Below are 24772 nucleotides of genomic sequence, written 5' to 3'. Positions count from 1 at the left end.
TTAAGGTGCAAATGTACTTCACTTTCCTGATGCATGAACGCAGATGCTACACTATGTAACTCTGGAGATTTAAAAGCAGTGTCCACTAGATAGCACGTAAGAACCAAAACATCTCAGTCCATCCGGTTTTCAGGTCGAAACTGACGAGCTCTGTTTCTCTTTAAAATGTTCTGCTGTTGTTGTGATTGCTGTCGTGATCTGCATCTTAAATCTAAACCAACACTGTACATCAAATTGATTTATTTTTTTACTAGCCTAGAAAAATCCACCAGACTGGTAATCAAAACAGACCTTTTGCTACGTTTAAGAGGAAATTCAAACACTAACAGTAGTAGGAAAACCGTTTATTGATAGTACTCAATTACGATCTAGGGTAGTACATAAATATGCGATTTGAGACACGTCGATACTTTGTTTAGTCAGTTGCATACACAGAATCCCATGGTGCTATACTGCTTCCATTATTTATGTTGGCATTGCACCACAAAGATGTTTCACATTAATGTCTGAGAACGTGCACAAGCGACGTGCCAAAAGCTTGCCGGATGCATGTGGCAGCCATATTGAATATGCGCAGTTTAATTTAAAAAAAATAACTAAATTAAAGAACATCATATATCATACTTTTTATCAGTTTGTAGTTATGTTTAATATTGTGGAACATCCGCAAAACAAGTTATCACTTATATTATCGCAGCTATATACACTTGGTCTCCCACCAGCCGTTCACAAAGAATATGTTCCTCCATTTTAGTTACATTTATTGCCACTTCATTGTAAGTATGATTTTAGTTTCCTCCAATCACCCAGATTGGGTGTCTCTATCGCTGTATTGTACATAGATCTCTCTGTTGTTCAGTATTCCAAAGACTTTGGAACGAAAATATTCAAATTACAAATATGTCATTCAAGCTGTCTACACTGTAGGTGTTCATTTAAGCTTTATTACTTTTTTGTGAGTCACTCTACTTCTTGTAGAGTGCAGTTTTCTTGCAGAAAACGAAAATCTGCTGGGGGTGGTGGGGGGGTGTGTGTGTGTGTGTGTGGGGGGGGGGGGGGGGGGGGGGGGGGGGTTCCTGGGTTGTGTGTCATCGGAAGGATCCAAATTGAAAGTGAATTGTGAGAGCTGCATTGTGTCACGGCGGATCAATCCACTGCGAGTGCTCTCAACGTGGCGTCCCGTTGTAGCATGTGCACTAACTTCTGACACGCTCGCAGTTTAGCGTGCTACATCACAGTGAAACATCTAAGTGGAGAAGGTTTATCAGCCTCTGCGTTGAAGTCTTGCTTCATTTCATATAAATCATCACACCTACTTTCTAATTTCTGAGTGATAAAAAGATAAAAGAACTGTAAACACATCTAGGTTTCATACTAATCGGGCCAAACTGATGATAATTACGTCAAATGTTATATTTATGTAAATGATTTTGGGTAGAAAAATAAAAGAAACCGAAAGCTACCTTTGGTAGTTTAATGTTTTTTTGTTGTTGTTGTTTTTCTTTTTAGTAAGTTGGATGCAAAAAGCTATATGCATACTGTATATAAACACATCAAGCTCACATGCTAATTAGGTCAAAGCAGTGCACAGAATTTTGTTGAAAACCTTCTGACGCAAATTTCCAGCATCAGAAGAAGACATGTTTACATTTTTTTTTTTCAGAAATTATCGTTCTTGGGTTCCTGTGTGATAAATACAACTGTAAACACATCAGGATTTCATGCTAATTAGAGCAAAATGATGACCGACACATTACTGGTGGTGTTATTCTTTTTTTAAAAAAAAATGTTTTTTGTTGCACAGAATTCTAGGTCAATGCAGCAGAAGTCATTGTTAGTCACATTAGAATCTTATAAACAAATATGCTAATAAGTGTTAAAACATGAAAGAGGCAAACTGCTAGAATGATATCAAGCCACAGCTCACAACCAAAATCAGGTCAAGGCTGCCACTCAAGCACAGGATTCTGGCTATAAAAACATGAATAATTGACTTTATGCTGAATCACTCTCAGCTATCATGCTAAGATGCTAACAGGTTCTAGTGAGTTCACTGTTAGCATCTTAAAAGATTGACAGATACACAACTATTGGGACATGATACTGTAGATACAATATACAGCATCATATAAAAAGATTTCTTTACGTCAAAGCTGTCACTCAAGCACAGCTAAAGGCAGAGACGTGTGACTTCTCAGGAAGTCAAGAAACACTCAAACGTTTTGTATTCTTCTCCACCGTGACGGAGATGCGTCAGCTGTCCGCATCTGACAATTTTTTTTCTTTTTAATTTTCTGGATGCTACAACATAGCAGGTTTCCTGCTAATTAGATCAAAATAATTAACAACACTAGCTGCCACTCTTAATTCTAGGTAAAGACAGGCAACATATGTTGGCTGTAAGCTAAAACACGCTAAATATTGATTCCAAGATGCTAACTGGCTCTACTTACTTCACTGAAAACATCTTACATCGAGAAAAACATACACAAAGATGTATGTTAGATCAAAGACATGCTGGCATCACAAAAAGACCTGAATTTGTCAAAGCAATTCAAAATGATAATTACATGTTTATCATTTTCTTGCTGTTTGGCATCATTTCTAGGTGCTAAAGCACTTCAAGCGTTCATGCTATTTGGCGGGTGGACAATTCGAGATGCCACATCTGGATTCTGGATAAAGACAGGGAACATATTTTGTTTTAAGGTGTCAATGACAATCTGAATTCCGTTTGTCAAACATGTTAATGATAATAATAATAATAATGAGTCTTTACTGGTCATGTATACATTAAGGCACAGTTAAATTCTTTTCTTCAGTTACCCCATCATTCCAGAAGTTGGGGTCAGAGCGGAGGGTCAGGCATGATACAGCGCCCCTGGAGTAACTGGCTCTACTTTTATTAGCATCTTCTTTTTGTTGCATCTTAACCCCCCCCCCCCCCCCCCCCCCCCCCCCCAAAAAAAAAAAAAAAAGGCTATGATATTACATTGTTGGTGGGATGGATCTGTGTCGTTGAAAAAATTATTCGCAAATAGAAAAATGTCAAAAGTAAACCATACGAAATCCCATTTGAAAAAATGTTCCCTAATCCGATGAAACCAAACGTACATTTTGGACAAAGCACTCCACTTCTGCAGGAAAAGCAGCACCGTCCATTACCCTTACAAAACCATTCCCACAGTGAAGCATGGTGGCGGTAGTATCATGTTGACAATTACACTTGGTCTCTTGGTCATGTCTTGGATATCGATTGGGGGCTAAAGTACTGTAAGCACATCAGGCTTACAAGCTAATCAGGCAAACTCAACTGATAAACGTTGCTTGGTCTTTTTCTTCTAGGTCTTCTTCAACTGTCCAGTTTCGTTAACCTGTTCCCAATCTTACTTCAGATTCCATTTCTTTTCTGACTGGAGTGGAACGTGAGGTGGACATCTGCTGTTGTAGTCGATCCGCCTCATGGTAGGAAAGCATTCTGAGATGCTTTTTCTGCTCACCACGCTTGTAAAGAGTGGTTATTTGAGTCAGTGTAGCCTTCCTGTCAGTTCAAACCAGGCTGGTCATTCTCCTTTGACCTTTCTCATCAAGAAGTGGATGTTTTTTTTGTTTTTCGAGTCGTTCTGTGTAAACTCTAGAGACTCAAAGGAGGTCAAATACTCAAACCAGCCCATCTGGCACCAGAAACCATACCACGGTCAATGGCATTCTGGATAAAGTCAGCAACCGTAGTTGAACTCTAATGCCAGTATGATAAATGGCTCTAGTGATTCTTATTCACTGTAATATTCTTTAAAGCAAGAGCTCCTCTGTACCATATATCCCTGCTCAGCTTGCTGTATTTGTGTGAAGTGGTCTGTGAAGGACGTGGATGTGTAGTTCAACCTTTTGTTTTGACTGCTTCTTTGTGTTTAGGATATAAAACGTGTAGTAGAGGGGTAGTCCACTGAGTGTAGTTAACTGAAACTAGCCTCAGAATAATGTGGCAGAAATGAAGCTTGCTAATCTTTACGGATAATCGGCAGAGCTTTATTAGTAATCTGACTTTGCCGAGGACTTCGTCATGGTTCAGTGACTTAATGAGCACAGGGATGCGAGACAACACCTGTTTGTGTGTTAATAAGTACCTGTGGGTTTATTTGATGGATATTATAGACACTTTTTTTTTATTCCAGGCTAGTAAATCTCAAACTGCTGCTTTTACAAAACCACTGGCAACATCTAACACCCTCTGGAAGGTTTTCTACCAAATGTAATCATGTGATCACTGTGAAACTTTCAAAAGTGAGCCTAAAGCTTTTTTTTCCTTTGGCCACAAATAGCAGTAGTGTTTATTTCATGATTTATTTCATAGCGTAACATGCGATTTTTCAAATCTTACAGACTCATTACCTCGTTTTTTTCTCTCTCTCTCTGCCTCATTCTGGTAGTCATTTTCACGGATAAACACCGTTTTAAATATGAAAAATCATCGAATCGACTCGTTATTTAAATATGGAGTGTACAGAGGTAAAACCATGAGTTATACGGTTGTCATACTGTGAGTTTGTCATGCTATTACAAGTCTAATTTAAGGCCTCGCTGTTTTTTTGTGATCTGTTATCTGATTAGACTGTGGATGTTAGTGAGGGTTTAATCAAACAACTACACGTGACATCATCGCCACAGCTCTTAATCTCATCCGAGCGTTAATGTCGCAATACCAGCTCAGGGTTTATGACCCACATAATTAGCTTTATTTGCATAGAGTAACAGGCAGTCATTAAGTGCAAAGGCCTGGAAGTGCAGCTCTGTCCGCATTGCTAATGCTGTGCAATTGTATGAGCAGAAAGGAATGAACCCTTGTGCTTTTTTTTTCTTTTAATAATAGGGTTTTCAATATTTCAACATTGCCTCTGTCTCTTATTTACAGTTCTTGAATCAAAGGACTTTAGAAATCGAATTAAAGGTGCTAAAATGACAAACGGTATTTTAAAGCGGTGGTTTGTAAACTTTACAGCCGTCTCCTGCCTATGAGGCAAATTACAGTTGGAATGAAATCGTGACATGCTTTCCTATTCCACCAAACAATTCCACCCCCATGTATGCCTCGTGAATTGAGTTTTAAGGAAAAGTGTCTGAGGCGGAGTTTATTTCTGGGCCATAAAAGAAAGCTGCCTAGATCCATCTATAAACTATTCAGAATGACACTTTATTAAAGATATCTATGAAATTATATGATTATTGAAGGTTACTATGTATGCCTTGTGAGTTACCTTTTAAGGAAAAGGTGCAAAACTGAGCTTGCCTGGCTGGGGCGGAGCTTATTTCTGGGTCAGAAAAGTGTTAACAGAAACCTAAAATCAAGAAACTGGTCAGATCCATTACATGACAGTATTTCATCTAGTTTAGAAAATTATATGATTCTTAGAGGTCGCCTTTACACTTAAACACACCGCACCTTTAAATAGTTGTATTGGTATGAATTGTTCAAATATGACCTGGGGCAGTGAAACATCCAGTGGTAAGTACTGTGCAAAACATGGAAGTGAGTGTATATAACAGCTTGTCTCTGTCTCTTGTGTCTCTCAGGTGTTTAAGCAGAAGGTGTTGGAGCTCGGTGAGAAGCTGCTGCCGGCATTCAGCACTCCGACTGGCATCCCACGAGGAGTCATTAACCTGGGAAGGTACGTGTCACGTTGAACAGAATGGCGGCTTTTTCTTTCAGGTTGTGTCGGGATACTCATCGTTCTATGAATTTATAGTGATTAAGAGTGTATATCTGTCCTTCAGAGACAACATGATGCATATCTCATTATCCGATTAACAATCCACTGATTAGAAGATATGGTAAAAGCAGCCAATGGATTAATATGATAAATAATTTGCTTATACGTTTTGCCTTCTTTACACTTCACTTCGCTTACCCAGATGTCTTTTTAAATTAAGTGTCTACCTCATGTCATTGTGCAAAACGCATAATGATAACAAAGCTGACTTTGCATTGATGATAGGTTTCAGATGTTTTGATGCATTATGATGCAGTTAGCATGATGCTAAATTGGAGGTTAAAAACGAAAGAAGCAGAATTCAGTTCGCGTTTTATTTTAGAACTCTCACTTAAATCAATTCTTGCCATTGGAGGTCCACCAACCAATTAATCTGCATCGATAACCGATTGCTGGAACTATCGGTTATTGGCAAATATCCACACCGATAGTTTTCCCCGGTCGCGTCCGTTGGCTGAGAATGGTCATTACACAGTACAAGACTGTGAAATAGGTGTGAAAGCACATTAAAGTGTTACTTGGTCTATAATAATTGTATAGATTCAAAGATAACTTAATAATACATCTTACTTAATAACACATTAATAAAATATAGTGATCTACAATGTGGATGTGTTCAGTTTTTGTCAATTCCATGCTTTCATTTACGTTTATCTCTACTGCCAGCCGGTTCCAACGATCATGGAACTCATTAAAAGTCATTAAAAATGACATTTTTTCCAAACTACACTTTTGGAAAATAATTTAAAATAATATCCAGTAGGTTGTAATTTTTTTTTTTTTTTCCATTCCAACATTATCATCACACTTACATTAAAAGTGTTTGTTTCCTCAGCATTTATTGTCTAGTCTCAGTCTATTCTCGGACTCAGAATAAAGTGATTGAGGGATAGAGAGTGATCTATGAGAAACCAACAGCTGGATGAATGCCAGCTTGTTCCATGTAGAGAGAGGACGTCACTGGATGCCCCTGCCCCTCTTCACTCTATTAGGCATTGATTTTTCCAGACCTGGAGATGCTAGGGTCGTTCTGACCCGCATGGGTAATGATGTAGAGAGCATTTATAATGGAGGCCCAGTTTAGCATCTATCCCAGCTCCTTTTCTCCTCTGATTGCCCTATGACAAAGCAACAGAAGAGCAATCATTTCCTGGGGAAGTGTGTGACTCAGATCTGAGATTATGGCAGCAAGACAGATTTTTGACATTGGTAGTAGCAGAAATGTTTATGAACACAACAGTATTCAATGCTTATTTACTTCTGCTGCAAGCCACAGGCCATGCATCCACAGTTGAATATAAAACAATATCGGATGTTATATATTCACGTAGTGTAATATTAGATGATTATGGAGCTGACAGTGATGCAACCAGTCATTCATTTATTTTGTTGAAAATGATATGTTGCTTGATATTGCAGCATATGTCAATATGAAATGGTTTTATAACTGTAGCTGTCATTATCATAATAGTCCTTGGTCAGGCTACAAGATCACGTTCTTCTACTTTTGCCATTTGAGAAGTGTTTAATAAAAGATACATTCATTAGACAACTAAATATGGCGTGTAGAATTGGTCAAAAAACTAAAATTCCCAATGAAAGAGACAGTGTCTGCCTGTGAAATGACCACAATGTCTATCCAGATGGGACTAAAATGATCAGACGTCCAGATGAGTTTAACCAGATGAGTTGGTCAAAAAAAAAAAAAACAGTAGGTAATTTGAACTATAATATTTTTTTTTTGTCTCATGTCCCTATGGATGATGTGAGCAACTTCCTTTTTTCCCTCTCTGTGAAATGAAAGCCAGTCAGTCTGACCTCACGTAGTTAGAAAATTCACACAGCTTTGATTCCTGTTTAACTCATTCAGTCCTTCATAAATAATTCCCCTTTTTTATGTTTTGAAAGTCGTTTCAAATGACATGTCACTTGTGTAGTACGCCAAGTAGATAAAAACCAATAGATAAAAACCTAGTCTTTTATTTGATTCAGGACAGCAACAGTAGTTATTAAGGTACCTGACGGGATTTCTTCCCACAGTGTTTTTTTTCCTTTCCCGCTGATATCTTGGATCGATTCTCTGAGACAAAAGTTTTCTCCCAGCCCTCTCCTCCTCCCCAGACATTGCTGCTATCGATTTTCCTTTCAAAAGGAAAGTGAGAACTAGAAGCAGCAATTGCGTGAATTACACGCTCTCTCAGTGTGATTCCTGCAGGCGCAAACAACGCCGCAGAATGGGGCCTTGTCGGAGAAATAAAGCCAGGAGTGCACTCAAAAGACACCTTATTGTGCACGCCTTATTAGACTGTCTAGGCCAGTGGGACGAATGCGGCCCACGAACAGATGTTTACTGGACTTTGGAAAACTTTTCATGAATTCTTCGAAAGATATTCCTTAACTCAAGTGGATTTGCAACCATGTATTATTTCATTTCAACTCCAATATACTCTGGGAGACATATTTTCGAATGTATACAGTATGATGAGGTCTAATCTAAGCCCCCTGTGAGAAAGGTTTGGTCACTTCTGGTCTGGGTGTTTGAAATCTGATAGCCAAAAGCAAAGCTAAACGACTCCTGGCTTATGAAAAAATTTAAATAAGAATATGCTACTAAACATGCACATGCACACAGACCAGTGACAGTCTTGACAGTGATTGCTGTTCCATACTTACTTTGCAACTATTTGGCATCCCAAATAATCTCTGTGCTATTAACACCCAAGCAAGTCAGAGCTGTTTATTAATTCTATGCCAGAATTAATTCGGTCTATTCGCCGAGCTCTGACACACTCCCTTTGTCTCTGTTTTGCCATTTTACCACGGTGAGTGTTTTCTTTGTATCTTGTTGCCATGACTCCATCCATCCATGCGGCTCCGTACCTGCTTGCATGGTGGGCTGGTTGCCATGGTTTCTGGTTGCTGTGGCACATGGCGTGGGCGATAGTACTCACACTGCTGCTTTGCCCTCTGTTACAGTGGCACCAGTTGGAACTGGGGATGGGCGTCGGCCGGGAGCAGCATCCTGGCTGAGTTTGGGACATTGCACCTGGAGTTCGTTCACCTGACGGAGCTTTCCGGAAACCCCGTTTTCACAGAGAAGGTTTGGTGCAGTACCAAATAGTAGACAGATAACAAACAGCTGACAAATGAAAGGGAAAAACAAGTAGGGTGCATTTATTTATTGTACTAGCATGGTTTAGGTTTGCTCGTGCACTTAGTGTACAAAAGTTCTTCTCACTGATCAGTTTTAACCTACAGTTAAACATTTCTTTCTGAATGGGCGTGGTTTCTTCCAGGATGACTCCGCCTCTATCCACAGGGCACAAGGAGTCACTAAATGGTTTCATGGGGATGAAAATGATATAATCATATGCTATGGTTTTCACGCTGACAAGATCTCAAGTCAATGAAGCACCGATCGCTTTGTAGTTTGTGGAGGTTCAATGCCTTACTTAAGTTTTTCCTTTAATTTGTCCCCCGTCTGTATATGTTGCATACACTTGTATGGCTTATGCAAAGAACAGTGGAGTATCTTCTCAATCTGCTCTCACAGATTGCTGGTATTGGGAAGGCTTGGTGTCTAATACAGTTCCACACACTGACACCAAGATTGACGTTATTCGTTATTTCAGGTGATGAACATCCGAAAGCTGCTGGACAGGATCGAGAAGCCGCAGGGCCTGTACCCCAATTTCCTGAGCCCTGTCAGTGGGAACTGGGTCCAACGTGAGTGAGAGCTGAGATCATGATCACAAAATGTTCAAAAAACAAGACAGATAGATAGATATGCATGAATTAATATGCAATGTGACTATTATTTCATTAATGTTCTTTTTAAAATGATATATATTTTCTTGTATGTTTGTTTGCTTACTTGTTTGTTTATTTCCTCGCTGCCATATGTAATTGTTGCCACACTTGGAGCACGTAGACATTCTTTGTGAGCGCGCCCCGTTTCTCTATCAGACTGAAGCGGTTTACGGCGGCTTTATGTACGCAAGCATTATTAAAATGACAATATATTCCATTAGCCGTGGAAATTGAATCTTTCGGATTCGGATGCCTTCTGAGGGATAATTGTAACTGTAGATGAATGGTTAATGGCGACCTGAGAGATAAGGAGAGGTGAAAAATGTGTGCGAAATGCAAGCTCACGGTTCTGCACTCTTCAAATGGTCTGCACTTATATAGCGCTTTTTTGGTTTTTTTAAACCTTAGCGGTTCTACAAAGCACATTACACCGGTTCTCATTCACCCATTCACTCCACACCAACAGTAGCAGAGCCACCATGCAAGGCGCTAGCTTGCCACTGGGAGCAACTTGGGGTTCAGTGTCTTGCCCAAGGACGCTTCGGCATGTGGAGTCTTGTGGGCCGGGAATCGTACCACCAACCCTATGATTAGTGGACAACCCGCCCTACCACCTGATCCACAGCCGCCCAGCAGTCCAACAGTGTGTGTGTGTGTGTGTGAGAGATAATAGACAGTATGTCCCTAATTGTCCTTTAAAACTTTACAGTAGGGAAATGTGAACAGGGAACCAGTGAACATGATCTTTATGCCTTAGTCCTGGTGAAGAAGGCGTGGCCTCACTGCCTCAGTTCCAGGGGAAGGAGGAGTGGCCTCTTTGCCTCAGTCCCAGTGAAGGAGGTGTGGCCTCTGGGCTTGTCATTGCAATGAGAGAAGTGTGGCCTCTGGGCTTGTCATTGCCAGTGAGAGAGGCGTGGCTTCCCACAAAGCTAACACTATACACACAGTATAAACATATACAGTGCCAGTCAAAAGTTTTTTGTGTTTCTTACATTTCATTACAATTTAACCTCTATTATTGCCACAGACCAAACTAAATGAACAGCAATTCAGTTAAAAGAAAACAAAAGCTAATTCTTGAAAAGTGGAACTTTTCCTCAGATCCTAATTGTACTCTAAAATGATGCTTTTATTGCTTTTCGTAAAGGCACTTGGAGTGTAAGGCTGTTAAATAAAAGACTCATACACTGTGCTGGTATTATCCTTTTATCCATAAAACATAACAAACATGGTGTACTACAAGCACCTAATTAGATCAAGATTTTGATTCGATTTTTTTTCCAGTAAAATAAAATTATTTCTAACATCAAGCAGAGAGTAATCGGTTCTGGCATGGAAACGGTGTTTGATTTTGTCTGGTCTCTTCACTCAGATCATGTTTCTCTTGGAGGCCTGGGAGACAGCTTCTACGAGTACTTGATCAAGTCATACCTGATGTCAGACAAGACGGATGAGAAGGCTAAGCATATGTACTACAGCGCTCTGGAGGTATGGAAGAGTGCATCTCGGGAGTATGTGTGAAATATATACACTCACACTTATATACAATTGCTAGTCACGACCGGAAACGTACACAGTCCCTCGGCCAGCCAGGATAACGCTGTGAGAGCGCATGAAAATAACATTGTGTAAAGACACATAAGCGGACATGACGTCTAGCATTTGGGGAACAAAAGCACGTCCTGTTTGTCCTCTTTGATTAAGCCGATTCTTACTAAAGACACACGGTAACCGGGAGTCAGTGCTGATCCAGATTAACACTCTCTGTGTGAGGAAAAAGAGCGTACAAGGAGAAGCAAGACAGAAGATAAAAAGAGAAGAAAATGGACCAAAGATAATGATGATCGTTTACTATTGATCTTTTGTTTTCACCTCATGAAAAGCTGAATAGAGATACGACACTCACAGGGAGACTTCAGAGATTGATCGCTACGAGAAAATAACTTGAAAATGGAACTCTGTTTCCTTTCTGTTGTATTGTTATCAGCAGATTCATAAGTTTCCCACTATGGTAGCGTGATGGAATCTCAATGAGGCTTGACTTCAATCCGGCAGGGAACAGACCCTTCCGTTATACCATGCATAAATCATAGACGCCCAGAGCAACATGGGCACACTGTTCCTATTTAGCATGTGCAGAGAGATACAAGAGAACTGTATTATATTTTGCTCGGGTTTGTCACTGTTTGTACAACCCTCTGTATTCCTGCTTCTGGAAATTTTCTCTAGCATCCGTTCAAGCGAATTAATATGCTGTTGTAAATGGGATAGTAGGTGCCTGCTAGAGGATATTAACAGCTGACAGAACCTGCCATAACATGCCTATATGCTGATCGTCCTGAAACTATTCCCACAAAGTAGGTTTTACTACAACCTTTGTATGTTGTAGCATTACATTACAATTTTCTTTCACTAGAACTAAGAAGCCCAAACTTGTTCCAGCATGACAATGCCCCTGTGCACAAAGTGCGATCTATGAAGACATGGTTTGCCAAGGATAGAATGGAAGAACTTTGGAACGGAAGAAGAAGAGTGTCCTGCACAGAGTCCTGACCTCAACCCCAGTCAACACCTTTGGGATGAACTGGAACGCTGACTGTACCCCTGGCCTCCTCGCCCAACATCTGTGTCTGATCTCACGAATGTTCTTGTGGCTGAATAAACACAGATCCCCACAGCTACGCTCCAAAATCTAGTGGAAAGCCTTCCCTGAAGAACGGAGGTTATTATAACCTCCGTTATAACATTATAAAGGGTGTGATGGTCAGGTGTGGTCCTGGAAAACAAGTTCTTTTTTTTACAAAGGAATCAGAGAAAACCGTTTCTACATTGGTTTAATAGACTGCTGAAGGTTAAAAGCTTCATCCTCGTTGTTTTTTTAAAAAAAATAAATATCAACACTTTTATTCGATTAAATGTTGCATGATAGAGTTGTCATACTGTGAATGTACTGTATCATGACTTTCACCTCCTAATCTTTATCATATCTTCTGTTCTGGACCAGGCAATAGAGGCTAACTTGGTGCAGAAATCTTCTGGTGGTCTTACGTATGTGGCTGAATGGAGAGGTGGGATTCTCGACCATAAGATGGGGCATCTGGCTTGTTTCGCCGGGGGGATGGTGGGCATCGGGGCAGACGATGGCACTCCAGAAAAGAGGCAGCACTACCTAGACCTGGCGGCCGAGATCACAAACACATGCCACGAGTCTTATAGTCGCTCAGGTGAGTACGGAAGAACGGGGAACGACACGTTTCCAGGGTGACATGGTCACCTTTCATTTTTTCCTGACCAAATAACCGAACCTATAACTAGACACCTATACAGCGTAAGATGCATTCATCTAGATCATTTTTGGACAGACCTTATTTTCTTATCTGTCTAGTAGTGATTGGTGTATTTACATAAAGTTGTACATAGCTATAAAATGAGGTATGGCTTAGAAATAAAAATGGAAAGTTAGCCCTTATAACCCCCCCCAAAAAACAACAACATCCACATAATGGTATTTAAGGTAGTACTAGAATTGATTGCAAAAGTTCCCTGCTGAAAAAAATGGTTAAATTGGGAATTGTATTGGTTTTAATGGAAACTGTAATGGTCCCTCAGGGTCTCTACTGGTAACTAGCTGCCTTCTATTAGTGGCATGTTATGTCTAGTGGATGCCATTAAGGACCAATAATGGTAATTGTTTTAATGGTTAGCTGATGGTCTGTAATGGTATTTGTAGTGGAAACCATTAGAATTTCTGTGATGGTTTCTATTGGGGGTTTTTTTCAGCAGGGTTTGCAGCCTTTGTATTTTTTTTGTTTGTGTTTTTTTATAGAAGAGAAAATTTATCCTGATTTTACAGTTTGTCTACAAACATATAACATTCCAAGATGTTAAAAAATTAAAGGTTGGTGTAGCTGTCAATCCAAAACAGGCAGAATCAACGGGAGAATATTTCGAAAATAAAATTTCCATGACCCAGAACCCTGTCAGTCTTCAGACCTGACAGCATGAAGCAATTAGCAGTCTTATAACAGACATGCAAACTTTTAAACTGATATTTTGTTTTATAGTGGAATATCATTCCACTATATTCCACCCACACTGTTTGGATATTTTATTATTTATGTTTATATTCATCTGTCAAACCTAACTCACTAAATGTTTGGTTATAAATGAAACGTCTTTGCCTTATGGGTGTGTAAACTTTTGAACTTGACTGTATATAAGTCTACAGTCATACATATGACTGTACAAGTCATACAAATACAAAATTGTTTTTTTTTTTCTCCAGTGTAGCATCCAGTGTACTAGTTACATCACAGTTAGATGATTAGATAACAATCGTCAACATTGCTAGCTAGCAAGAATTAGTCAGCATTTTTAGCAAACTAGCTTCAGAATAAAATCTTGAGGAAATCCTGAGGGAAAAGTAGCATACACGAAAAGCTTACAGGGCTTCTGTTTAACTGGTTCATCATTCATACATGATTTCATGCAAATTTGTAGATATTTCAAAGAGTGAGGATGAGAAAAGATGAAAAAGAAAAAACGCTACTTATCAGCCAGTTGCTAACATTGCTAACTTTAACCTTAACCATTTGTAACTTACGTGTGTAAAATATTACAAACCTTCTAGATTGTGTTGGTCATTTAAACGAAACTGATTAGAGCACTTGGTTTTAATTTATTATACATTAGCCTAAAGATTGTCCTTATTTCTTATCCATTATAAATCAAGCCTTTATTAGCCAACATTGCTAATAACAAATGACAGCCAGTTAATAAGACTCATATTGCTAAACTACTGTAAAATATGAATAATTTCAAGTTAAATATTTCCTACAACCAAACTCCACTGAAGTAACACAACAACAACAAAAAACCTTATTGCTTTATACTTCCACTGAATGCTAAAACAGGAAGCATAACGTCTGCAATGTGCCCCAGCTAGTTTGCCAAATCTTCCTGCGATTTGAAATTAACAGTGCATAGCAGAAACTCATAACTCGCTGCTGAAAAGCAGTTCTTCTAACATATTATTTTTCCATCGGGGCAAAAAAAAAACAGCCCCCCCCCCCTCCCCCAATTAGAAGAGACTGTTGTCTACTTTGTCAGATGCTCTTTTAAAACTTTTAAACAAGCTGTGTTGATTTTATAGAGATGAAGCTCAGGCTGAATCAAAACTTTTTCCTACCCAAGCCAGAGGGAATCAATGGAAAAGGAAAGATATTGACATTTTTAAGTGAAGCGCAAACCAAGATCCACCAATTTTCCCTAAAAATCCTTGTTTGATCTCTGCTTTACCACCCGTTTCAGTCCCCTGATTGCTTAGCGAAAAATATCTTTGAAGATTTATATATATATATATATATATATATATATATATATATATATATATATATATATATATATATATATATATATATGCGCCCTGCAATGGATTGGCATTGGAGTGGATACACACTGGCAGTGGATACACACTGTCCAGGGTGTACCCCACCTTGTGCCCGATGCATATATATATATATATATATATATATATACACACACACACACACACACACACACACACATACATACATATATACATATATAGCCCTTTTCATGAAATACCTTTGATCTTGCACTTAAAAACATGATTGATTTTCTTTTCTTACAGTCTCTGTCCTTGTTACATTCGGTTAAGGATCGTAGCACAGCTGAAGAACAAGAGTTTGAGGGAGAGAAAAAATACGATTTGCTCGGCACGGAAGAGTGTGACATATTTAGCGCTCTTTAATGCTGACAGTAACAGTCGTCCTCTGGGAGAGCTTCTGGCACTCCGTTAGCTCAACACAGTGGCTAGCTTCATCTCGGAAAGGCCGCAAAATATAACGACGCAACAAAAATCAAAACTGCCTCATGAAAAAAAACAACAGATTTTTACAGTCTCTGTAAAAAAAGAGGTGCACAACAAAATCACCGTGGCAGTTTTAGCATTTTTATAGGATTTCCTTTTTAAAAATCATTTTTAAGCTTAAGATTATGGACTTAAAGGGACATCCACGTAATATGATGTCTATTGTGATGATGTAATATGAGCTATTGAATGCTCAATTCTGAGTGGTCAGAAGGTCCTGATTCATTTTAATTAGTTCTAGTTGGAAGGTTTATATTAACTCTAATACATTTTGGCTTCTAAAGTTCAACACGTCAATCACAGACTTTGATGGAGGATGACACACGTAACTTTTTTTTTTTTTTTAAACAAAAAAAAAACAAAAATGTGTAATCATTGATATGGTGAAGTTTTCTGTGAGGAGGTGTTTATTTAATATTTTTGGAAGGAGTCTCCAGTGTCAGAGCTAAAGCTGAAACTTTACGTCTTCAGGACGCAGTTTCTTGGTAACAATTTTTGTTTTATTCACTTCAAGAGAGACAAACTTTATAGCTGTTGAACAACTGTTTATAGCTGCTATAGTGTAAGTGATAAGAGGAGCTAAATTGTTTCCCAGATATTCCACAACATACATTAACTTTAAATTGATTTTCCATCCATCCATCTTCTATACCGCTTATCCTCTTCAGGGTCTCGGGGAACCTGGAGCCTATCCCAGGGAGCATGGGGCACAAGGCGGGGTACACCCTGGACAGGGTGCCAATCCATCACAGGGCACAAGAATGACTTACACACTCACACATTCATACACTACGGACACTTTTGGACATGCCAATCAGCCTACCGTGCATGTCTTTGGACTGGGGGAGGAAACCAGAGTACCCGGAGTAAACCCCCGCAGCACGGGGAGAACATGCAAACTCCACACACACACAGGGTCACGGTGGGAATCGAATCCCCGACCCTGGAGGTGTGAGGCAAACGTGCTAACCACTGAGCCACCATGTGCCCTAAATTGATTTTTTAAAGTATTAAACATTGTGATGAATAAATTCAACAATAACAGTCGCTGCACTTCTTGTCCGGCTTCATTGCACTAAGCTGTTGTTGATTATTTTCGTAGAACAACACTCCCATAAGTGTTATATTCCTTACTTAAACATTCACATTTTTTCATTTCGGGGATGCTTTTATAAGAAAAATATACAGTACATGAGGCAAATCCGATCCAAACATACAGCTGTAACAAAAGCCAACTCTGATGCTATATAAGTGCTATATTTCAATGAAAACTTTACAACCCCCTAGGACAGTCATCAACAACCCTGTTCCTGGAGATCTGCCTTCCTGTAGACTTTACCTCCAACCATACTCGTGCCCACCGGACCATCTAATTATTGTCTTAAGAAGTTCTTGATCAACTAAAACAAGTGTGTTAGATTTGTGTTGGAGATGAAACCTGCAGAAAGGTATTCACACACAGCACTAAGTGTGCTGGGTTTCATACAGATGTTAAGATGTTAAAATAATAATAATAATAATATGAACTAATCAAACGATCTGTTAAGTTTGTATCTTCCTTTCTAATTATGACAGAAATATTATTTGATAACGTGGATGAAATCCAACTTCCTCTAACATCCTCTAAATAGTTTTTTGGATCCTCTTAGTATTATATTCACCCAATTGTTTTACCCAACATCTGTGTTCTAACTCTGCCAGATGTCATACCCTGCCTTCTTCATATTAAAAGAGAAAGAGGGTCGTCTGCAAATTTTTGCTTTCAATTCCTTTTTATAATATTGTTCAAATTTTTATTTATTTTTTTTAATTTTATTTGTTTATTTATTTTTATTATTTTTTGGGGGGTGGGGGGGTTGATTTTGGGGGGTATAATTTCCATTTTTTTGGTCATTGAAAATATTTGGGATTACAGTAAAACGTGTTCATTTCAGGACCGGTTAAAGATACCAAACTAATACTGTAAATACAGATAGCAAAATTATACAACTAATTGGCATAGGAATTGAATGACTAAAGGGGTTTATCTTATTTTCCGAATTGACTAATAATCGGTGGTTACGATTCTTGCACTAGTGAGTGATGGAAGAACCTGAGTTTTTAAGCTCTAGGACTGCAGAAGAGCAACTGTAGAGCCCTTAATCAAGGTTCTTAGATCTCGGTTGCTGATATCTGTGCTTGGACTGGAATCTACTTGAATTCATTTGGGACACCAGCATCTGCCAAATGAACAGCAACCATCTGGACTACAAGAAAACATATTTAAGTGTCTCTCTGATCTCTCCGATTCTGACTTATCTAGCTTTCGAAGTATTTTCAAAAATACCAGATTTTATGCAAAGTCTGTACTCAACAGTCATGAGGAATGAATAAGTCATGTAGTTTTCTTTTCTGGGTTTTTCCTCCATGTTAACAGCCACTAAGCTCGGCCCTGAGGCGTTCCGCTTCGACGGAGGTGAAGAGGCGACAGCCACCAGACTGAGCGATCGCTACTACATCCTGAGGCCAGAGGTCATCGAGAGCTACATGTACATGTGGCGTCTGACTCACGATCCCAAGTACAGGGAGTGGGGCTGGCAGGCAGTGGAGGTGAGAAGAAAGAAACGTTCTTTAGTTCCTTCTTTATGGATCGATTGGTCTGGAGGTGTCATTCTCAGAGCTCCATAAAGGTTTAAAGAGTTTTTGGACCTAAAGGAATGCCATTTAGTGTTTAAGTCAGTTATTTAGGTATAATAACGTGATCCTTGGAAAAAAGCTTCATTATTATTAATTATTATTATAATGTGATATGTAATAAGTAAGTGCTGTTAGAGGAAAATAATCAATAACAGGGTGAAATACAGCTACTTACTCTTACCACCCCGAGGATTATTTTCCAATAACAGCAAGTGGTTTATTTTCCTTGCCAATTACAATTTCCTATTCATAAAAGAACGTGTCATACTTTTTTTTTTATCCATTTATACTTACAGTGCATTCAATGCGCCTCAGTCGCCAAGCTGGATATAGACAGGTTTCTCAGTAATTCATTCTTAGAAGCATTTACACAAGAAATTTAGCATTCATTAAAGAAAAAAAAAACATTCTTAGCCTACTCATGCTCCTGATAAGTGTGTGTCAATTTACGCAAAAGAAGATAAACTCATTTAAACCTCGACTTGATCAACTTCCAATAATTTCATTTGCGGGGATTCAGTGGGTTGTGAAACACGGTTGTTTATATTATTTCCATTATTTAAAAAATATGAGAAATAAAGAAAGCGAAGAAATAATACAAGTGAAAGAAATGAAGACACTGAAGACATTTCACGTGATTAGACATGGAAACAAACGTTCACCTGCTGACTTAAAAATATGACTAGAACCTTTGTTTCAACTCAAAAATGACCTTTTTTCCCCCAAGACAATAGATTACGTTAAGTTTAATTTTTGAAAACTTATCCAAACCTTGTCTAGACAATTGGAGTTAAAGAGAAGAAATAAGTTCACATTACTTAACAGGACTATAATGTTTTACAGTGTACAAATAACACAAGTCATTCAGTTATAACAAAGAAATGCCACTGTATAAACGGAGGACAGGCCGGTCTGTCTGCGCCTTCATAGCTGAAAGCTGTAAACAGAGGCCTCAGCTGACGGAATATTAAGGGAAAGAATTCTTAAACTTGCGCTTGAACTTTTATAGAGTTTTGTCGGTGTCAATAAATGCAGATGAGCCGTGTCGGGATTGTGCTTTGCGCTTTGCGCATGATCAACATACATATGCATACAAGTGGGAAGAAAATCAAAAATAAGTTCGGTTTGGCTTACGCAAACATCTAACACAACGTTTCTAATAGATTGCTACTTAAGGCCCACTGTTGTGAAACGTCAACAAAACAAGTTCCGTAATCACTTACGTTATAAACGGTATAAACAGCCGTTCCTTCGCCAGCCTCTCTGAAATATGCGCCGTTTCATGTTACTAAGAAACCAGGCTGCACAAAATCCTGAAGACTTTCTGTGTCAGGAAACTTACGAACTCTTACAAAGCGCTAAATCTTCCAAAAACACAAAAGAAATGCTTCCTCAAGGAAAATTCCAACATAACCATCACTATAGAAAATGCATCAACACCTTCTGACCAATCAGATTTGAGTATTCAACAGCACTGTGTGTTAAAATGTCTTATATACTGTATAGGGAGGCAGGGTGGCTTAGCACATTTGCCTCGCGCTTTTGGAGCTGGGGGTTCAATTCCCGCCTCCACACCGTGTGCTTGGAGTTTGAAATTTCTCCTTTGGGGGTTTCCTCCGGGTACTTCGGTTTCATCCCGCAGTCCAGAGACATACGTTGTAGGCTGATTGGCATCTCTACGTTGTCCGTAGTGTGTGAATGGATGTGCGATTGTGCCCTGAGAGGGGTTGGCACCCTGTCCAGGGTGTCCCCTACCTCGCCAGGGATAGGCTCCAGGCTCCCCTTTGATCCTGGGTAGGATAAGTGGTACAGAAACTGGATGGATGGATATACTGTATGTCACTGACACACTTCAAGTTGAAAACCAGCGCAGAAAACAGCGCTGACTTTAAATCAGCTGATTTTACCATTAACTTTACAAGCAGGTGGCAAGTGGGCCAAGCGAAATTAAAAAGATCACGACAGAGCAGCTAACGTGCCATTTATTCCTATTAGCTTTTGCAAATGAATGCTTGGCTAAAGTCAGTGTATTAATACAGCTCGACCGTCTCGCTTTCTCTCTCTCTGACAGGATGACATGTTAATTATAAGGCGGAAGTGCACTGAAATAGATATGTCACGTTCATTTCCCAGAGAAACACAAGGCCAGTCGTAATCACAGTGTAGATGTCTGCCTTTGTTATGACTTAATAGCACCTTCATTTGCCACGTCAGCTCTTTTTTCGTCGCCTGTCAAATACATTCCACATCTGACCAAAATGTATAGGACAGCATTCTCATGTAGTTGCTTGTTTTTTTTAAATTTTATTTCATTTTTTTCTTTTTAATGTAGTCAGCCCGGGAATTTATTCGTTTATTAATCGTTAGCCATGTCAGTAATGTGAATGTTTTTCTCAGGCACTGGAGAAATACTGCCGCATTGACGGAGGTTTTTCGGGGATCAGGGACGTCTACGCTACCGTGGTCAGCCATGATAACATGCAGCAGAGCTTCTTCCTGTCTGAAACTCTGAAGTGAGTGCTTGGGGCAATTTTAGTGAAGTGAACACATCTAGATTGTAATGTACCCAAATTGTGCTAAAAGTGATTGAAGGGTTGCTAGTTTAGAATGTTAGCATGGCTAGCATTTAGCTTTAGCTTAATGTTTATTGCTTAGGCAGTACAGTCTCGAATTAAAAAAATGTGTAGTTAAATTAAACATGCATTTAAAAAATGTCAAAAGGATTTAAACTTAATAGGAATTTTTGGAATACTAGGAATGTAGGAATATATTCTTTGGCTTAATTTTTCATGTTAGCAAAACAAGAAAAAAGTACCTGTCAGATTGATTGATTGATTGATTGATTGATCAATTCAGATATCTGTACCTGCTTTTCTCCGACGACGACCTGCTGCCGCTGGATGACTGGGTGTTCAACACTGAGGCTCATCCTTTACCTATCGTCCGCAAGAGCTGCTTAGACGAGCACAATGGCACCACACGAGACACTCAGCACACACAACCAGTGTAGCCTGCAATGACACACCCTGATACACACGCACAGCGAGGCAGGGCCTCGGTTTAACCGGCCCTGCCGCAGCCTCTCGGCTCCTTTTCCTGTAAAGGATCTCGTGCTGCACGCTGTGATTGTAATATCTGAGCCGGGACATTCTCTGTGGACAATCAAAATGAAAATTACTTTTGTGACGAGAGCACCTTTGTTCCCTTCTTTCTTTCCTCCGTGAGGAAAATGGAATATTCTTCAGGCCCAGATTGGCGGGGTGGGCACCGCCTCTCGCGGGCTACTTTGAGAGAAAGAGAAAATTGCTTCACTCTTCTTCAGCACTCTGTTATTTCTGTCCATCTTTTTACTCTTTTTTATAAGCTAGTGACAGGCAGTTTGTGGACGATTTGTTTTTATTAATGACTCAAGCGATTTGCAAGCTCAAAAAGAATAGAAAGCAACAAAACTCAACAGTAAACATTCAAATTACTTTTTTTTTCAAGAATCAGTACATAACCCCGCTGCCATTACCCATTTTGTCTTCCCATTTTCTTATCTGATTTTTGTCCCCTTATCATTATCCTATCTGCATCCTTATCTACATTCCCAGTACTGTTACCTGATTTGCACCACCTATGTTGTTAGTTGATCTCCCTTCCCAATGTTCTCTGCTGATCTGCAGTTGTAACGTAATTGGTCCCCTTCAATCTCTGTCTCTCTGTCATAAAATGATCTAGGTTTTGCTCCCCTGCGTTTTAACGCAATCTGCATTACTTGTGACCCAATCAACTCTTCCCTGTGTTGTTACCCAATCTGTGTCCCCCGTGCCATGACTCATCAGTTGTGTCGTAACGAAATATATCTTCTACTGTTGGTACATTCCGTGTATCATTACTCAATCTATGTTTCCTGTGTCATTAACCAGTTTGTATCTATGAAGGCTTTACCATTTCTGCCCCCTCCCATTGTAACCCAATCTGCATCCTGTTTTGCTACCTTGTCTGTGCCCTATTGCAACCCAATTTGTGTCTACTGTGTTGCTACCCAATCTGTTCACCTGTGTTGCTACCCAACCGACAAATGCATTCAGTCTGTTTCCTAGTGTTGTAACTTGAACAGCATTACTTGTGTCTTTAAGCAGTCTACGTCCCCTTTATCACTAGCCAGTCACTGTCCATGGTGATGTTACCATATCTGTTTCCCCCATGTTGTAACCTGATCTGCATCACTCATGCCATTATCTGATTAACATTCCCCTGTGTCCAAATCTGCATCCCCCATGTCACAACCCAATCTGCATCCCCCTGGTCATTACCCGATCTGTGCCTTTTGTGTCAGTACTCAATGTGCAAATCTTGAATAGCAAAGATTTTCACTAGTTTTCACAGATTTCGTCCATCAAAGTAAGAAACAAAAAATCCAAGAAATTAAAAATTCACTTAAATGGTTCATTCACAAGAATTAAATCACAGAAGCGTGACCAAATGTCCATCATTATAACGTACAAAATCTTTGGCCAAAACTTATCAGTCATTATTATTCGGATTTTTCTTAGCTTTTTTCTTGTTTTCTTTGTGTTTTGTTTGCTTTTCCGCCAAGCCTAGATGTCTGAAACCTGGGAGTGGGGGGGGGGGGGGGGGGGGGGGGCAGTGGGGGGGGTATTGTTTTGTACGGTATTTCCTTTGAACAGAATCAAAGTGTATGTGAGAGTAGAGAACTAAGAGAGCATGTTTCAAAGACCAGCAAGTTCAAAAGGTTACATAGGGGAATACACACACACACAATATATATATATATATATATATATATATATATATATATATATATATATATATATATATATATATATATATATATATATATATATATATGTATTATAGAGCGCGCACACGAAGAGCAAAAAGAGACATAACACACAAGCCGAGTTCATGATTCTCCACTTGCTCCCTTCATCTCTGAGTGTGTTAAGTTTTTTATCCACCACCGTCCACCGCACTGCAGGAATGTGCTGTACATAACCAAATGAGTGTGACTGTGAGTGACCTGTATTGTTATCTGTTAATCTGCCCTGGTTTATTGCCCTCGATCTATTTTTTTCTCTCTATCTTCTCATACTTCTCATTTCCTGTTTTTTTTTTCCCCCATTCCTTTAGATGATTCTTATGTACAATTGTATTCTTTCCTTTCATTTGCTTCCCTCAGGTGTTTCTGGAAAAGGAGAAATTTTGATGATTATTGTTACTTATTAATTATGGTATGAATTATTCTTGTTGATTTGACTTCTCTTTCAATGGTGTTGTATATTTTCAGATACTGGTTAAAAAAATATATCTGTGCAACTTTATACATTTAAAATAACTGCACAAACCTTACGAGTCTGCGTCTTGTTATTTGTATTTGCCATTTTTTTTAGCTTCATGTGAGTTTATTAATTGCACTATGTGCAAATGCAAAATGAAAGTTCATACTGGGTGTTCATACTGGGTGTTCATACTGGGTGTTTATACTGGGTGTTCATATTGGGTGTTCATACTGGGTGTTCATACTGGGTGTTCATACTGGCTGTTCATACTGGGTGTTCATACTGGGTGTTCATACTGGGTGTTTATACTGGGTGTTCATACTGGGTGTTCATACTGGCTGTTCATACTGGGTGTTCATACTGGCTGTTCATACTGGGTGTTCATACTGGGTGTTCATACTGGCTGTTCATACTGGCTGTTCATACTGGGTGTTTATACTGGGTGTTCATACTGGGTGTTCATACTGGGTGTTCATACTGGGTTTTGACATTATTATGGAAATTCTACTTATATCGGTAATGAGCAGATGGGTGTCATTGATACTGGTATCGAGTATCAGTCCAATACCGTGCTCTTTTATTCATACTCTCAGAAATGCTCCCGTACCAACATCCGATGCCATTACCATGTGACTTAAGTCTAGTGTACGTTTTTGCACTAATGAAAAGATGGCACTAAATGACAGAGATCTGAATGCATCTCAGACTGCATACTGTCCTCTGTGAAGGTATCAAGAGGAGGAACCCCAGAATCTTCCTACAATACTGGTAACCTGATACAATCTTAAACCTAAAAAAGCACAAGGATTTCATTGCAGCAATCATCAGCTAGACGTGTTACTACCCAGTCTGCACACCCCATGTCGCTACCCAATCTGCACCCTCCCCCATGTCGCTACCCAATTTGTGTCTCTCATGTCAGTACACAATGTGCGTTTGTGTTACTACGAAATCTAGGTCCCCCATTTTATTACCTTATCTGTATTCTGTGTTGCTACCCAGTCTGTGTCCCCTCCTGTTTCACTACATTCATGTGTCAGTACCTAATCTGTGCCTCCTATGTTGTTACCCAATTATTACAGTACTCTGTAATTGAGGTAGCAAGAGAGGAACAAGCGTTTCGCACAGTGCAGCGACATGAATTTTGTAAAAGACCACTGTGTCTAGACTTTGGTTCTGCTGCTTTCAGAATAGTGTTGACCTCAGAGGTAGAATCCTGACTGGTGACGGAGATCGTTGAAGTGCCTAGCCTTTCATTTTCCAATACTTTAAAAGAGTCAATCCATCCATATTCTGTACCGCTTATCCTATACAGGGTCACAGGGAGCCTATTCTAGGGG

The 24772-nt window shown here is 39.4% G+C and overlaps 1 protein-coding gene across 2 annotated transcripts in view; it reads left to right on the top strand.

Moving 5' to 3' along the window:
- Positions 1-23502, top strand: part of LOC108256527 (mannosyl-oligosaccharide 1,2-alpha-mannosidase IA) — a 225761-nt gene extending 202259 nt beyond the window's left edge. The window contains exons 5-12 of one of the 2 annotated variants that reach the window (XM_017453482.3): positions 5572-5666; positions 8745-8868; positions 9401-9494; positions 10951-11066; positions 12583-12802; positions 17888-18060; positions 20545-20660; positions 21004-23502. In XM_017453482.3, the coding sequence (XP_017308971.1) occupies positions 5572-5666; positions 8745-8868; positions 9401-9494; positions 10951-11066; positions 12583-12802; positions 17888-18060; positions 20545-20660; positions 21004-21157 (1092 nt within the window). In that variant the 3' untranslated portion in view covers positions 21158-23502. Of the gene's footprint in view, positions 1-5571; positions 5667-8744; positions 8869-9400; positions 9495-10950; positions 11067-12582; positions 12803-16139; positions 16442-17887; positions 18061-20544; positions 20661-21003 lie in introns of those variants that run through there. The other variant, XM_053674949.1, reaches the window with a different exon arrangement.
- The last annotated feature ends 1270 nt before the right edge of the window (positions 23503-24772 follow it).

This window comes from Ictalurus punctatus, chromosome 23, assembly GCF_001660625.3.
Source record: "Ictalurus punctatus breed USDA103 chromosome 23, Coco_2.0, whole genome shotgun sequence".
Taxonomy (NCBI): Eukaryota; Metazoa; Chordata; class Actinopteri; order Siluriformes; family Ictaluridae; genus Ictalurus; species Ictalurus punctatus.
The sequence above is the reverse complement of the archived record's forward strand: the minus strand, read 5'-3'. Positions and strand labels throughout refer to the sequence as shown.